This window comes from Diaporthe batatas, assembly GCF_019321695.1.
Source record: "Diaporthe batatas strain CRI 302-4 chromosome Unknown Contig00007, whole genome shotgun sequence".
Lineage (NCBI taxonomy): Eukaryota > Fungi > Ascomycota > Sordariomycetes > Diaporthales > Diaporthaceae > Diaporthe > Diaporthe batatas.
Genome location: NW_025408554.1, coordinates 1708838 through 1724350, shown reverse-complemented (window position 1 = coordinate 1724350; position 15513 = coordinate 1708838). Strand labels below are relative to the sequence as shown.

Here is a 15513-nt window from a genome sequence, read left to right as displayed (position 1 = left end):
GTTGGGAAGGTACCAAGGGACCTGAGACCGATGAGACGGAAATGCGTGACCTCTGCGCAGTGTTGGGCGATGGAGCGAGGCAGACATGTGATAGACCATGTACCGTCGCAGATCGGCAGGCACCCCTGCAGCTGCGTCTACGTACTGCGTCCCGGAGCTTGTCAAGCGTTTTGCGGGGAACCTTGGTAGGGCGTACCTTGGGACCCGATCGAGCAGCCCCGAGGCCCGTAGGGCCAGCAGAACCCCTGAGCTAGCTGTTGTAGTGGGGCCCGGCTTCCCTCACAGCAGACGTCACCCGCTGAGCCGCGCAGGTACTCCGTAAATAGACAGACAACCCCTTCACAGGCCGGTAGTGTTCTCTCGGGAGACTGGACGACACGATGGCATACACGTCAGTACCCTCCGACAACCCACCAGACTACATCCAGTCCGCCCGGGAGCATGGCATACGCCTGAGGCAGAGCGCCCCTGTGAGAAAGGGCCCGCTCCCCTTCGAACTGCCCATCATCAGCCATCTCAGGGGCAAGAGAGTCATCCTCGCCTCGGCCTCGCCAAGGAGGAAAGCGCTCCTGGCGCAGGTGAGCCAGCCCCAGCCAGCCCCAGCCAGAGGGACTGAGCAGCCCGCGCATGCTGACCAGCCCTCGCACACAGGTCGGCCTCAAGGACCTCGAGATCCTCCCCTCGACGAAACCCGAAGACCTCTCCAAGAAGGAACACACGCCCCACGAGTACGTCTCGGCAACGGCCCGCCAAAAGTGCCTGGACGTGTACGAGGCGGCCCTCAAGGCCCAGGCGGAGCTGGCCGAGTCCAAGGCCGAGACCCCAGCCGACCCGGAGCTCGTCATCGCCGCCGACACGGTCATCGTCACCAAGGACGGGCGCATCCTGGAGAAGCCGCGCAGCGAGGCCGACCACGTGCGCATGCTCCGCCACCTCCGCGACACGCGCATGCACAGGGTCCTGACCGCGGTCGTCTGCGTGGCGCCCAAGGCCGACGCCTCCCACCCGGGCTACGAGATCGCCGCCCACACCGAGGAGACCAGGGTCTTCTTCGCCAGCGAGGACGACGGCCTGCCCGACGACGTCATCGACTCGTACGTGCGCACCCGCGAGGGCGCCGACAAGGCCGGCGGCTACGCCGTGCAGGGCATCGGCGGCTTGGTGCTGATCGAGAAGCTCGAGGGCAGCGTGGACAACGTCGTCGGGCTGCCCGTGCGCAAGACGCTGGCCCTGGCGGAGAAGGCCATCTTCCAGCAGGGGGAGGAGGAGGTCCAGTGGAGTGACGAGGAGGAGGAACGAGGCGACTGAGGGGAGGCTGGGTACTTTGAAGGTGTGGTAGAGCAGGAGATAGTCGATTCAGACAGGTCGGCCAAGTTGATCTTAGAAGGGAGTGAAGGGGGGGGGGAGGATTGGCCGGCCATCTTACACTGTCGACCACGGCCCTCCAGGTTTTCGTCCCATCTCAGACCCCGCCTCGACCTTATGTACCAGCGATCCCACCAGGATATCACTGAAAATGGGGGCTGTTGGCGCAGCGGTTCACCGCGTTAGGCTTCGATTGTTAATCTTGCGCCCTTGGAAGCGCATCCCCGACCTGGCAGTTCTGCTGCACACCCACGGGATCTCTAGCACAACATTGGGCAATGGGAGTCGACTTGGAACGAGTAGGTGAAAGAGATCATAGGTCACTAGGGGTCGAGCCGCCGTACTGGTGACGGAATATCCAAAAAGACGCCATAAGAACGTGTAATTTTTTGGACTCCATGACTGATGTTTTGACACGATGTGATGATCGCTCCGTTCCCCAAAGCCCTTGTTCAATCCCTGGACTAGGCAATTTTTATCAACTGCCTTTTTCTTTTTCGTTCTCCTCTACTACTTATCTGAACACTTGCAGAGTCAGATTATGAGACAAGTCCATCAGGATCGGCCTCAGACGAAGAGACTCACCTCGAAATCTCACACGTCGCTGGGAAACAAATATCAAATTTACAGTCACCACCAAGCCGAAAAGGGCCCTTTGAGTCCAGCTCTTCCCGAGCGAGGCGAGGGTATCACGAATTTGACATTTCTTTTACTTTCTTCCTACTCGTACATGTCTACCTGCTGCTTCAGGAAGCGCAGGAGGTCTATTGCTGTCATGGGCACATCGTCCTTCTGGTCTTTCAACGACGGTATGCCTGACAGGTTGGCACTTACACTCCCACTCTCTACATTTTTGGGGCCGATGACGACGATCGCGCCGTAGCCCTTGGCTTTCGCCTCGCGGACCTTCAAGCCCACACTCCGCGGGCTATCATCCAGGTCAACCGCCAGCTGTGATGGGTGGCTGACCGCATCCGCCAGCGGCTCACTGCGGCTGTCTGCCGTGCCCAGCAGGATGGCCATGGTCTCCCTGGCCATAGCCACGACAGGCTCAGTGTCGTTGACAGTGATGATGGCGACCTGCCTGGGGTTCAGCCAAAACGGCCACTTGCCGTCGAAGTGCTCGATCAGCAGGGCCATCAACCGCTCTACGGAGCCCAGCACGGCTCTGTGGATCATCACGGGCCGGACGCGGCCCACGACAGACTGCTGGGCAGGATCGGACGAGGCCACGCCCCTCTGTTCCAGCTCAGGCGCAGGGGCCTCGTACTCCAGCTCGAACCGCTTGGGCAGCTGGAAGTCCAGCTGCACCGTCGCCGTCTGGTGCTCTTTCCCGTCCGAGTCCTTGAGGATGATGTCGATCTTGGGCCCGTAGAAGGCGCCGTCTCCCTCGTTGAGGGTCCACGACTGGCCCGCGTGGTCCAGCGCGCTCTTCAGCGCACCCTCGGCCTGGTCCCACTCGTCCAGGGTGCCGATGTAATGGTCCTGGGGCCTCGTCGACAGGACCAGCCTGTAGGGGCCCAGCTTGAAGGTCTCATATGTCTCGCGCACAAAGTCGAGGGTGCGGCGGATCTCGTCCTCGATCTGCGAGGGGCGGCAGAAGATGTGGCCGTCGTCCTGGTGGAAGCGGCGCACGCGGGTGAGGCCGCTCAGGGCGCCGGAAATCTCGTTCCTATGCAGCGGGGAGAAGTCGGCATAGCGGATGGGGAGGTCGCGGTAGGAGTGGCGGCGGGCGGCGAAGATGAGGCAGTGGCCCGGGCAGTTCATTGGTTTCAGGCCGTACTCGTCCTCCTCTTCGGCGGCGGGGTCGTTGCGCGAGGGCGACGTGCTCGTCACGGTGAACATGTCGTCGGCGTAGTTCTCGAGGTGGCCCGACCTTGCCCACAGGGCCTTCTTGTAGATGGTGGGGGTGATGACTTCCTGGAAGCCATACTTGACGTACTTGCGGCGGAGGAACTCGACGAGGCGGTTGAAGATGCGGGCACCGGCGGGCAGGAAGATGGGGCTGCCGGGGGAGTAGACCGAGGTTGTGAAGAGCTCCTGCTGCACGGCGAGCTGGCGGTGATCAGCGGGTGGTCTCGGCAGGGGCGACTGCTTCGGCGGAGGGCAGCTCGCGCAGTGCCGCTGCTGTTGACATTTCGGAGCCGGAGCTGGGAGGAGAGGCTCCCTCCGCCAGCGCGAGGCTGGGAGCCGTGGGTGTCGAACTGACCGTAGTGGGACCCTGGTGAACCGTGTGCCCAGCATGGCGTTGTCGATTCCAGGTCTGTCAGGCAGTCTGGGCAGACATTCATTCATTCATTCGAAGCTCCGACCGAGCTGTTCAGTTGCGGCCGACCTGAGCTTGAACCCGAACCCGACTGGGTGGGTCCGAGGGTGGACCCCTGTCGGAGGGCCGGCCGCAGGGACCAGCTGACCGGGGAGTGTGACACGGGCGTCCCGCCGCACCCGACGTCATCCAGCGATAGTCGTATCTCGCCTCGGTGCGACACGGCTAACAATGGTGGCCGTGTGAATATCGACGCGTTCAAACCCACCCAAGACATTAATTACCTTGCATCTACAGACCTGTCAAAGCAGCCCAAGAGGCTGCCTGCTGCACCGTGACTCACCCACACCGCCTCTCGGTCGCGAACAAGCGACGCGCTGCTTCACAATATCCCAATCCGGGTCGCGCTTGGAGCACCAGACTAGGCAGCACACCCAAGACGGTGTTTGTTTTGCCACTCCCGCTTCTCCTTGGCAGTCCACCTTCGACTTGAAGCTGATCCACCATTGTCCGTCTGATATATACAGCCTCAGGCGCAGGCGCAGGCCCAAGTACGCAGGCCCAAGAGTCAAGCTCAGCGCCTGCGCATTTAAGTCTGCTCTTCCCACAACCCGCTACCTTCACAGCTCGCTTCTCCGACATGAGCAACTCGAGGTCGAGGAGGCAGGAGATTCCCGTGGAGAGTTCCTGGCGCATGGTAGAGGGTGAAAACGACAGCTTCGACGCCTCCATTGTCGCCGATGAGTTTCTCGACGACGACGCTCCATTGTCCACGGGGCCATCTCAGCTTTCAAACCTGTCGCAGCTATCGCAGCTCTCATCGCAGTCACGGGGGAACTGGCACATTGGCGGTTCTCAGGACGACAGCACCATCCAGGACTTCATCAGCAGGGCCGACGACGAGCGCGTCATTATGAGGTCTCCCTTCCAGCCGTCCGTCCCCGCCGCGGCGAGGAGGTCCCCAAGGAACCAGAACCACCCCCACTCACCCAATCCCGAGTTCTTCATGCCACGTGTCGACGTCGACAGCCCCCGCCGCCTATCGTCCGCTGGCTCGTCTCGGACCATGGTACCGGCAGACGGTCAGTCTTTGCGCCAGCGTGCCCCAGGAAGGACTGCTCGCGGAAGCCCTACGAAAAGACGACAGCAACAGACGGCGCCACAGGATCCGCCCCTGAGTGTGAGCCACCGCATGTCCTCGGATCTTCCACATGGCCTTTACAACATTTTGGTCTGGGCTCTCGGTGTGGTTGGCATGGCGTTCCGGATGGCGCAGAAGCCGCTTGCCCTCGCCCTCGCCGCCTATTTCACTTTTGGGGGGCTCATCATTGTGCAGAACATGGTCACCCAGTCGATCTACACCTCGCTGTCCCCAATTTGCCGCATACCTGGGGCTTCTTACCTGGAGCTGCCGTTTTGTCCGGTCGGTCCCAATATCCCAAACCCAGGGGACAAGCCACCCGTGGAGTTTGATGGTTTGATGGACGTCCAGGAACGGTTCGAGGAGGTCCTGGAGAAGAGCGCAAACGGCGTCTCTCTGCCCATGGAAATGAAGCGTTCCGAGGCTTCTATTCGAGATTTGCGCACCTTGGTCCGGTACAGCCAGCTCCAGGGAAAAGAAGAGCTGGTGCTCGAGTTCGACGGCTTCATCGAGACTGCCAGGTCGGCCTCGAATGAGCTGCAAAGGTTCAACTCTCACGTGGGCTCCGCAGTGGACGCCGTGATTAGTATCAACCGGTGGACGAGTCGCTATCTCGACGGTCTGGTGGCCGACCAGGAAGGCCAAGGTCTGCTGAGCGACTTTGCATCCTGGATTTTCTCGCCTTTCCAGCCCGCGACTTTCTCCGAGCGAAACCTGCTCGACAAGTACGTCGAGCACACGGCCTTGGTGGGAGACAAGATCGCCGATCTGATCATCGAGGCCCAGGCGGTTCTGAAGACCCTGAACCAGGCGGAGAATCACCTGGGCATCATATACGAATTCGTGACGCGCACGCAAGAGACGGTCCAGTCCCGCAAAGACGACGTCCTCTGGACCATCTGGACGCTGGTCGGCGCCAACTACCGGCGGATCTCGAAGCTCAACTCCCAGCTGTCCCTGTTGCGCCGCGTGGACTCGCAGAGGAGCGACGCTGTCAGGCAGGTATCGGAGCTCATCGTGGAGCTGGAGAAGATCCAGGCCGGGCTGGATGATCTGCGCGATAGGGTCGCGGAGCCCGAGGTCGCGGCGGCCTCGCCCAAGGGGCCGATGCCGCTCAGTGTGCACATCGAGACGATTGACCGCGGCGTCGAGCGGCTGGAGCATGCGAGGAGCCGGATCAGGGCCATCGAAAACGATCGGATCCACGAAGTCCTGGCCAGGGGCAAAATTGAGGAGCGTCTGATAGAATCCACGTGAGAATTAGGCGCATAGGGAAAAACTCCTTACGAAAGAAATGGGGGGATGCAACACGGGTAGCATGAATCATAGAGCCACGATAGTCGGAAACAGGGCGTTTGAGCGGACGGAGTCATTCTGGTTTACTGAACGGTTTGGATTCACAGAAAACATTTGAACACAGCCTGCATAGTTACTGTAGCTTGCTTTCTTCAATTCTGCAGATAGCGGTAGCAAATACAGATACCCCGATTGCTTGTGCGTGCCGAGTACCCTGAGATTAAGAATCTTTTTTTGGTAGGGGGAGGGGGTCAGACTGAGAACGGGAAGCGATGCCGGCATATTGTCTCGTTACTGTATTGATTGCGATTCTTGAGGACTTTATTGACGTTCTAAGTTCAATTTCACGCGACGACTTCCATTCCCATGGTCGTATGAGGAGCTAATCAGAATGGAAAACACTGCTCTAAACTATCCCACACGCGATGGCATTTCAACTTAGTAGCTCGTTTTGATTTCGTCTGTAAGGAATCAATAATGATTTATGTGTGAGCGCTCTCCATGATTTATGGTGTATTCCCCAGAATATTATCATACATTGTTATTATAACACTACCGCCTTTGAAAGTTAAGTACCATTTTAACAGAGTCCCTGTAACTTGCCTGCCTCGAGTAGGTTACATTCAGGATTATCCGATAACTTTGTCCTTATGGGAGGTCGAGAGGTTATCCTATGGGAGGTCGAGAGGTTATCCCATGGGAGGTTGAGAGGTTATCCTATGGGAGGTTATTCTTTGGGATGTTAGCCTCCGGCTAGGTTATCCTATAAGATCTTATCCTGTGGGAGTATGGGGGTATGGATGCCGTGGATGCGTAGTAGACACCTGAGTAGAGCTCGATAATAAGTCATATGAGGCATGATTACATCCAGTCGGCCAAGACTGTGGGTGGGCAGCTTCTTCTGATGCAGACCTTCATTTCTTTTATTATGGTAGCAAGGATCAAATCATTCAATGGGTGTTGCGTGTTTGAGATGTTCTTTTGGCCGGGCGGATATCACGATCAACCAAGTTTACTGCATTGTGCACTAAGTGCAATCCAAGTTGTGCTCGCGTGTCTTGTATTGGTCAATGTCAAATGAGTGTAGCTAGGTTGGACGCGCTATAGTGGCTTCAATCAGATCTGCCAAGGTTCCCACACCGGGCCGAAGAATAAACAGCTTCAAACGATAGAGATGAACAAATCTCTTTCCACCATATTGTGGGGTTTCCCGTCTGAGGAAATTATCCTCACGAAAATATGAAGTAGAACGGTTGTCAAGTGACTGCCCAGTGTGTTGTTCGTCATCTACCAAGAGTCCAAGACCCCATCCGGCCACAGCAGTCCCACTCCATCCAGTCGCCCAGACCACTCGGCCCGTAAGCGAACGAATGTAACCCAACACCACTTAATACTAGTTGGTCTAAGTAGACAGCATAGGGCAGAAACCCAAAACTGGCAAGTCTCCACACGTCTTGACACTGTGAATTGAACGTGTGGAGAATCAGAGGCTTAAGTGGTCTTGACGCTATAAGCAACAACCTCCATATGGGAGATTCGAGCAGAGGTACATGTCTCGGTCTATTGCTTGTTAGCCACATGTGCAGATAACACAATTTATCTTGCTATTCATACCTCAATGTTCATATCAATCCGGCGGAGCACAATAACTTGAGGTTCATCAAAAGGAGCCTGCTAATAGCCGACAACGTCCGTTCTGTCTATTTCAGGCCTAAGGTGTCTTTCTGCAGCGGGATGTACCGTTGATCCCTCCAAGGGGTTGTACATCAGCATTTGTTGGCACCTCCTTTTGGACAGCCTGACAGCCTCAATCCATTTGATCGGTACGTACATATGTATCCACGACACCGGAAAAGCGGCACCTACACAGCCTCACCACTGGCACAACACGGACCTCAGCTCGGATATTTAAACGGCACGGATTACTTAATGTTGTGGGTCGTCAGGAATCTTTTATCATCCCGCAGCTTGTCTCACCGATATCCGACGTGTACATTCTCACCTGCTGAACACTTACCCACCCTATTCCATTCCGTCCTCTCCTTCTTTTTTTCGGTTCTTCAGTGGCGACTAGGAGAAGAAATCTACGAAGCCCCCCCCCCCCCGGCGCATACCATTTGACCTGAATCGTCCACAGGCTCACACATGGGACTCGAGCACGAAAATGGAGGAGTGCCTGCGCATGATCCGCCGAGAGAGGGCGAGGCTGCATTCCCAATCACTTACCACGACAAATATGTGATTCACTACGATTTCTCGAATCTCGGCCAAGATGAGGCCGTTGCCAAGCTCAATACCCTGTGTGGGGACCTAAGCAGCGCCGGCCTCGAGGTGGAGGTCCGCCCAGGAAACGACCAGACGCTGCTGGTCTTCGCAAGAGCCCGGAAGGACCACCTCGAATCGACCGTCTTCAAGTCGCGTGTCAAGGACTGGCTGTGGGAGATTACGAGGCTGCAGCCCACGACGGGGAAGGATGGCCCCTTCGTCGACGACGCTTTTGAGGCTGAAAACGTGCTGTCCATGTATCACCTGGTCAACTGGCCCCAGGAGATTGGCGGCGCCGGTATCACACCTGGGCGCGGCAAGTGGGAGTGCGTCAGGTCCATCTTCCCCATCCACAACGAGCCGGCCAACAGCGCCCTGCTCCGCCACCTGAGCAAGAAGCTGTTCCTCGGGGATGACGACCTCGACTCCATCAGGGACCTGTTTGGGAGCAAGGTCGCGTTCTATTTCGCCTTTATGCAGACCTATACGGCGTTTCTGTTCTTCCCTGCCATCACAGGCTTCCTCGCCTGGATGTTCCTGCCCAATTACTCACTTACGTACGCCATTCTCGTTCTGTTCGGCTCCACCATCTTTCTGGAGTACTGGAAAATCCGTCAAATCGACCTCAGCATCAGATGGAATGTCAAGGGGGTCGGGTCACTCAAGGTCAGCCGGCCGACCTTCCGATACGAAAAGGTCGTGGTAGACGCCGTGGGACGCACAAAACACATCTACCCCAAGTGGAAGGCGATCCTGCGGCAGCTGGTCCAAGTACCGTTCTTTGTCGTGGCGCTTTTAGTGCTTGGCTCCATTATCACTATTGTCTTTGCCATCGAGGTGTTGGTGTCGGAGGCTTACGACGGCCCCTATCAAAACTGGCTCGAATATCTCCCGACGGTCTTGCTCGCCGTTTCCCTGCCTTACATCAACACATTCCTCGAGGACGTGGCCGAATGGCTGGCCGAGTTCGAGAACCACCGCACAAGTGACACCCTGGATGTCTCGCTCACGCAGAAGCGCTTCGTCCTGAGCTTCATTGCCAACTACCTGCCCATACTTCTGACAGCATTTGTCTACGTAAGCAGCTTCTGATCACAGTTTTACCCTTTCAAAAACATACATACCCTATTCTTAGTCTGGTTCTTTGACGGCTGACTCCTAATGCTGCAGATACCAATGGGCGACCTCATCGTGCCCCAGCTCAGGGACGCCTTGCGCAAGATGCTCGGCCGCGGCACCGACTCGACCTTGGTCCACATCGCGGCAGACTTCCGCAGCGACCCCCAGCGTCTGCGCAACGAGATTATCGCCATGACCATGACCGGCCAATTCTCAGACATGTTCGAGGAGCTGATCCTCCCCTGGATCAAGATCCGCTTCCGGGACTGGTGGCACGACCGGCAGGCAGCCGCGGCGAAGCCAGCCTCGCACCGCCGCTCGAACTCGGCCGTCGTTGCCGACGACCCGGCCGAGGTGGCATTCCTGCGGAGCGTGCGGCACCAGGCCGACCTGGAGCCGTACAACGTGCAGGACGACATCTCGGAGATGGCGATCCAGTTCGGGCACCTCGCGCTCTTCGCGCCGGCGTGGCCGCTCGTGTCCGTCGGGTTCCTGATCAACAACTGGATCGAGCTGCGCTCCGACTTCCTCAAGCTGTGCACGCAGCACCAGCGCCCCCACCCCGTCCGCACGGATGGCATAGGGCCTTGGATCGGGGCGCTCGACGCCCTCGTGTGGCTGGGCAGCATCTCGACCGCGGCCATCGTGCACATGTTCTCCGGGGGCGGCGGCGGGCGGGGCTTCGAGGGCAAGGCCGCGTCGTGGCTGGGCCTGCTGGCGACCATTTTCGTCAGCGAGCACATCTACATCCTGCTGCGGGTGCTCGTCCACACGGTGCTGCAGCGGGTGGTGGGGAGCAGGCAGCTGCGCCGCGAGAAGGACGAGCGCTACGCCTTCCGCAAGCGCCACCTGGACGAGCTCGAGGCCCAGAGCAAGATGCGCGACGCCCTCCTGCTCAGCGCTGGGGGCGGCGTCGAGCTGCGCCGCAAGAGGAGTGACGCCCGCATGGCCGACCTGGACAAGTTCTGGACGAAGCAGGCCTTGGATGGCAAGAGTGAGGAGGTTGGGGCCGCCTTGATACGTGCTGCCCAGGCCGCCGGGGAGAGGCCCGACAGCGAGGTGAAGAAGGACTGAGGCACTTGTATCATCCAAGCCCAGGAAACTATGCGGGGGTAGTGCTGCAGATAGGATGGGATGAACGCCATGCCTGCACCGATACATAGTAACCCTTCAGGAGATCTTCCCACAAGTATGGAAGACACTGATCTGTCAGTCTATGTCAAATATATATACAACTTGGATCGTGTCTCATTTTTCCCTAGCTACCCGTGAGCTCCTGTCACCTGAGAAGAAACACACATCACACACACACACACACACACATGACCTACCCCTGGTGTATTCACAAGCGGTTGTTCTGCAAGAGGTTGATCTGTAGGAGGCTATCCCATAGGAGGCTATCCCATAGGAGGCTATCCCATAGGAGGCTATCCCATAGGAGGCTATCCCATAGGAGGCTATCCCATAGGAGGCTATCCCATAGGAGATTCTCCTATAGAAGGGGGTGGTTAGGGAGACTGTGGCCGCCTAGCGGAAATCCAAGCAAAGCTCTCATCTTTATGACTTGAATCAAAGCAGTGTGATGTGAAGGGAAAGATCCATTTCCTAGAAGCATTATACTGTTTTCATAAGTGAGGTTATACCCCAATGAGGGCATCGTTGCCCGACTGCATTGAAGCAACGAGCATCACAAATGGTCAGCGCCAATTTCCACATGCTCTCTGATATTATATCCCTAGTAGTATACGGCCCTGAGCACGGCTCACGGCTGAACGAGGAGCAGGCGGTGACAGGAAATAGCCGTGTGGCGGTGGCATATAATTTGTGTGAAATCTGAGAATGATATATCTGCCTAAGTACCGACACTGACAATTCTTTGATGAGGGTTGAAGAGCCGCCAAATTATCATGTGGTCTGCCTCATATGGTCCTCCTAGATCGCCGAGCGCTGTAGACATTCTCTCTCCTCCTTGCTTCTGTAGCACACGTGACTGAGATCCAGTGCATCATTAGAGCTTCTAACTCCACCGCTGTGTGTGTGTGTGTGGAAGACGCCTGACTATGCCGCGTTCTACTTCTTTCGCGAGGGAGAACCGGCCTTTCCTTCTCCCTCTCTCTTCAACTCTGAACAGTACCAGAGGAGGTCACCCGCGCAAAGGGGTTGATCAGTATACAAAATACCCCTGCGTAAGCGGTAGTGTCTCGCTGGGCTCGGCCTCGCAGACCTGCCCGTCCGCCTCGACTGTATAACTCTCGGGGTCGACGCGCATGCGCGGCATGGCGTCATTGTACCGCATATCCTTCTTGCCAACGGACCTACAGCCCCTGACGGGCTCAACGCGCTTGCGCAGGTTGTATGTCTGCACGACGCCGTGCTCTATGGATGCCTGTGACACGAACAGCACCGACGTCGCGGGCACCATGGGTGCATACATTGGCCGTGCCACGATGGGCTGGACCGTCGGGATGGAGGCATTGGGGTCGCCCTGGTCGTCTTGTTAGCTTGGCCCGAGTCACCTATCGGGGGGTAAGTTTGTTTATGAGGAGACCTACCATCATTGCCCACGACACCAACCCGCTCTTAATGACCAGGTTGGGCTTGGTGCCGAACCAAGCCGGGTCCCATACCAAGAGATCCGCCAGCTTGCCCACCTCGATACTGCCCACGAGGTGGGCCATGCCCTGCGCGAGCGCCGGGTTGATGGTATACTTGCTGATGTATCTCTTGACGCGGAAGTTATCTGCGCCAGTCCCCTCGTCCTCGGGCAAATGGCCGCGCTGCACCTTGTTCTTGTGAGCGGTGTTCCACGTGCGCAGGATTACCTCGCCACAGCGTCCCATGGCCTGCGAGTCCGAGGACATCATGCTGATGGCGCCGAGGTCGTGCAGCACGTCCTCGGCGGCGATGGTCTCGGCACGGATACGCGACTCGGCAAATGCCACATCCTCGGGTATGTTCTTGGAGAGGTGGTGACACACCATCAGCATGTCCAGATGCTCGTCCAGTGTGTTGCGTGTGTATGGCCGGGTCGGGTTCGTGCTACTTGGCAGCACGTTGGGGTGCTCCACAACACTGATGATGTCTGGCGCGTGTCCACCGCCCGCACCCTCGGTGTGGTAGGTGTGAATGGTGCGCCCCTTGAACGCTGCAATTGTGCTCTCCACGAACCCAGACTCGTTAAGGGTGTCCGTGTGAATCAAGCACTGTATGTCAAGCTCATCGCACACACTGAGGCACGCGTCGATAGCCGCGGGCGTGCTGCCCCAGTCCTCGTGGAGCTTGAGCCCGCAAGCGCCAGCGATAACCTGTTCGCGCAGGGCTTTTGGGTCGCTGTCATTGCCCTTGCCAGTGATGCCGATATTGAGTGGCACGCTGTCGCACGCCTGGAGCATCTGCCGCATGTAATTAGCGCCGGGTGTACATGTTGTCGCAGATGTGCCAGCACTGCAATCCCAGGTCAGTATGTGAGACACCAAAAATAATCAATGGTCGTGGCCGGGACTGGTTTCGAAAGACTGACCTCGGCCCTGTACCACCGCCTAACATGGTTGTGATACCACTAGCAATGGCTTCATACGCCTGCTGCGGGCAGATGAAGTGGATATGTGTGTCAATACCACCAGCGGTGATGATCTTGCCCTCTCCAGCAATGACATCTGTACAGCTGCCTACCACCATGCCCGGCGTCACGCCCTCCATGACATCCGGGTTGCCCGCCTTGCCGATACCCACGATAAGTCCGTCCTTGACGCCAATGTCCGCCTTGTATATGCCTGTCCAATCCACGATCAGAGCATTGGTAACAACCAGATCCAGAGTTCTTGAGTCTGGCCGTCCGCTAGCCTGGCCCATCCCCTCGCGGAGCGTCTTGCCTCCACCGAATTTGCACTCGTCACCGTAGACCGTAAAGTCCTTCTCGACCTTTATCCACAGGTCCGTCAGGCCTAGCCGCACGACATCGCCTGTTGTGGGCCCAAACATGGCAGCATACGCGGCTCGGCTCATCTTGAAGCCCTCGATGCTGAGCGAGGAGTCGGCATCCGGCTGAGGAGTGTGGGCGAAGCCGGCCTGCTGCAGCTTTGCCACGATCTCATCCTTTCGGGAGGCGCTGACCACGCCCTTGGCAATACCGTTGCCGCCCTGGATGATGCGGTTTCCTGCGATCTCAACAAGGGTCACGGTCTTGGTGTCGCCGGGCTCGAACCTGACGCTCGTACCAGCGGCGATGTCCAAGCGGTACCCGTAGGCCTTGGTGCGGTCAAAGTCGAGCTGCGGGTTCGTCTCGATGAAGTGGTAGTGACTGCCGACCTGGATAGGCCTGTCCCCCCTGCTGGTGACCTTGAGGCGCACCCTCCTGCGGCCTGTGTTGCACTCGACATGGGCCTTGAGCGGCACAACGGCGCCAGGCTGGCGCGTGGGCTCAAAGTCGCTGGCATGAGGCAGAGAGAAGATTTCGGCGTTGGGAATTGGCAGGAACGAGCCGTAGAGCGCGCGGGCGAGGTCGCCATCGTCACTGGAGATGGGGTTGTGGACCGTCACCAGATATGTGCCGGATGGGAAGGTGCCCTCGACCTGGATCTCATGCAGGGTGGCCAGCACGGAGGGCAGGACATGGCGACGGCCCAGCATGGTGGCGCCGAGGGACATGAGGTCAGCGACGGTGTGGTTGCCATCGCGAATCAACTCTTGCAAGTTGTTGGCGATAAGGGCCTGAGAGGAGGTTAGCCGAGTTAAGAGAGTACATGGAGGGCGGGCCGCAGGTGGCCAGCCCCGGCAAGCAGCGGGGCCGGGACGGATCAAGCAAGCTTACAGTGGCCTCGGAATGGTTCAGCTTGACGCCTCTGGCGAGACGGCGCTGGGCGAGGAGGCCCAGCTGCGAGATGGCGAGCTTATCAAGCTGGTGATGTGGAGTGTGCGGTTAGCATTCTGGGAGGCTTGTTGGGGGAAGGGGCCCGGTCTGCAAAAGAGCTGTGAGCCCGCCCACACAAACACAAACACACACACACACACACAATGCGCGATGGAGCATCGGAGAGAGGCTGCGCTGCGCTGCGGGTCAAAGCAAAAGCTTGACTGGGCGAGCCAGGGCAGCACGCAGGGCACGCAGGGCACGCAGGCAGAGCAAGAGGCAGAGCACCGAACCGAACCGCAACGGCCACGGCCACGGCACTGGGCTGCAACTGCACTGCCATGCACTGGGATGCTGCACCGGGCTGGCTGCACTTGGATCACATGTCTCCGGGCAGATTATATGGCACGCACCTCTTTTGGGGCAAGATGCATCTTGCCTGCTTTGCGGGCGCTTCTCTCGTCTGCACACCCGTCGTCACGAAGCCAGGGAGCAGCAGGTGCAAGTGCAAGTGTCACGGAATATTCATATGGGGTCCCGCTGCTTATAATAATAATAAACGGCCAGGGTCGGAGGGGAGGTGGGTGGGATCTCGGTGCAGCGTCGCGGAAGAGGTGTACGGATACGAGTGAGTAATAAAAAGAAGTCAAGCCAACGTCTCGGGAGCTGCCACTGGGCTTGTCTCGGTCTGGGATGGGCTGGCCTGAGCCGTGCCGGACTTGGGCTGGGCTGCGTGGCCCTTTGGGGTGGAGGGGAGGGGATAAAGGCAGCAGTAGCAGCAGTAGCAGCAGCAGCAGCAGCCAGCAGCCAGCAGCCAGCAGCCAGCAGCCAGCAGCCAGCAGCAAGCAGCAAGCAGGGCAAGAAGCAGGGCAAACTGACAGATAGACAGACAGATAGACAGACAGACTGGAGACGGACATGCACAGCTTTGCTGGGTTTACCTGACGCTGGTGCGTTCTGGGCCGTCGCAGCCATCGTTCATGCGTGTCTCGTCCTAGCACATGCCTAATTGCCCAGGTACCTACTGTGCAGCAGCAGCCCCCATGCTCCCGGCCGGTGTCAGTCCACAATTGCAGCGAGGGGTTTCTGGCGTGGGACCTAGGGTCTGGGCCCTTGTTCGGCCCTCGACGCCTCGACTGGGTTCCGTCATGATCTGCCACCCCAGCATGGGCCTAGCATGGGGGAGCTCCATATCAGCCAGAGTCAGTCTGA

At 58.2% G+C, this 15513-nt stretch overlaps 5 protein-coding genes across 5 annotated transcripts; 3 read left to right on the top strand and 2 right to left on the bottom strand.

The window, feature by feature from the left end:
* Positions 1–177: 177 nt before the first annotated feature.
* Positions 178–1764, top strand: KVR01_006908 (nucleotide diphosphatase). The gene is made up of 2 exons (XM_044782002.1): positions 178–578; positions 652–1764. The coding sequence occupies exons 1-2, from the start codon at positions 381–383 to the stop codon at positions 1306–1308; spliced, it is 855 nt and encodes a 284-aa protein (XP_044644339.1). The 5' UTR covers positions 178–380; the 3' UTR covers positions 1309–1764.
* Positions 1765–2046: 282 nt separating this feature from the next.
* Positions 2047–3694, bottom strand: KVR01_007078 (uncharacterized protein). Its single transcript, XM_044783548.1, has one exon. It carries the CDS (start codon positions 3658–3660, stop codon positions 2086–2088), a length of 1575 nt encoding a protein of 524 aa, XP_044644509.1. The 5' UTR covers positions 3661–3694; the 3' UTR covers positions 2047–2085.
* Positions 3695–3745: 51 nt separating this feature from the next.
* Positions 3746–6269, top strand: KVR01_006619 (uncharacterized protein). The gene has a single exon (XM_044781719.1). It carries the CDS (start codon positions 4272–4274, stop codon positions 6027–6029), a length of 1758 nt encoding a protein of 585 aa, XP_044644050.1. The 5' UTR covers positions 3746–4271; the 3' UTR covers positions 6030–6269.
* A 1762-nt stretch (positions 6270–8031) lies between these two features.
* On the top strand, positions 8032–10698 carry KVR01_006652 (uncharacterized protein). Its single transcript, XM_044786086.1, has 2 exons — positions 8032–9410; positions 9504–10698. Exons 1-2 carry the CDS (start codon positions 8214–8216, stop codon positions 10524–10526), a joined length of 2220 nt encoding a protein of 739 aa, XP_044644083.1. The 5' UTR covers positions 8032–8213; the 3' UTR covers positions 10527–10698.
* Positions 10699–11232: 534 nt separating this feature from the next.
* KVR01_006696 (uncharacterized protein) lies at positions 11233–15116 on the bottom strand. Its single transcript, XM_044794940.1, has 5 exons — positions 14715–15116; positions 14263–14349; positions 12973–14162; positions 12005–12896; positions 11233–11937 (listed from the first exon to the last, which is right to left on the bottom strand). The coding sequence occupies exons 1-5, from the start codon at positions 14733–14735 to the stop codon at positions 11617–11619; spliced, it is 2511 nt and encodes an 836-aa protein (XP_044644127.1). The 5' UTR covers positions 14736–15116; the 3' UTR covers positions 11233–11616.
* Between the last annotated feature and the right edge of the window lie 397 nt (positions 15117–15513).

Excerpts from the sequence above, each read along its gene's own strand:
- KVR01_006908 (XM_044782002.1), top strand. The coding sequence starts at position 381 with ATGGCATACACGTCAGTACCCTCCGACAACCCACCAGACTACATCCAG. Across the intron at positions 579-651 it reads GGAAAGCGCTCCTGGCGCAG|GTCGGCCTCAAGGACCTCGA; the intron begins GTGAGCCAGCCC and ends CCTCGCACACAG.
- KVR01_007078 (XM_044783548.1), bottom strand. The coding sequence starts at position 3,660 with ATGAATGAATGTCTGCCCAGACTGCCTGACAGACCTGGAATCGACAAC.
- KVR01_006619 (XM_044781719.1), top strand. The coding sequence starts at position 4,272 with ATGAGCAACTCGAGGTCGAGGAGGCAGGAGATTCCCGTGGAGAGTTCC.
- KVR01_006652 (XM_044786086.1), top strand. The coding sequence starts at position 8,214 with ATGGGACTCGAGCACGAAAATGGAGGAGTGCCTGCGCATGATCCGCCG. Across the intron at positions 9,411-9,503 it reads TTCTGACAGCATTTGTCTAC|ATACCAATGGGCGACCTCAT; the intron begins GTAAGCAGCTTC and ends CTAATGCTGCAG.
- KVR01_006696 (XM_044794940.1), bottom strand. The coding sequence starts at position 14,735 with ATGCATCTTGCCCCAAAAGAG. Across the intron at positions 14,350-14,714 it reads TGCATCTTGCCCCAAAAGAG|CTTGATAAGCTCGCCATCTC; the intron begins GTGCGTGCCATA and ends CCACATCACCAG. Across the intron at positions 12,897-12,972 it reads GGCGGTGGTACAGGGCCGAG|TGCTGGCACATCTGCGACAA; the intron begins GTCAGTCTTTCG and ends CTGGGATTGCAG.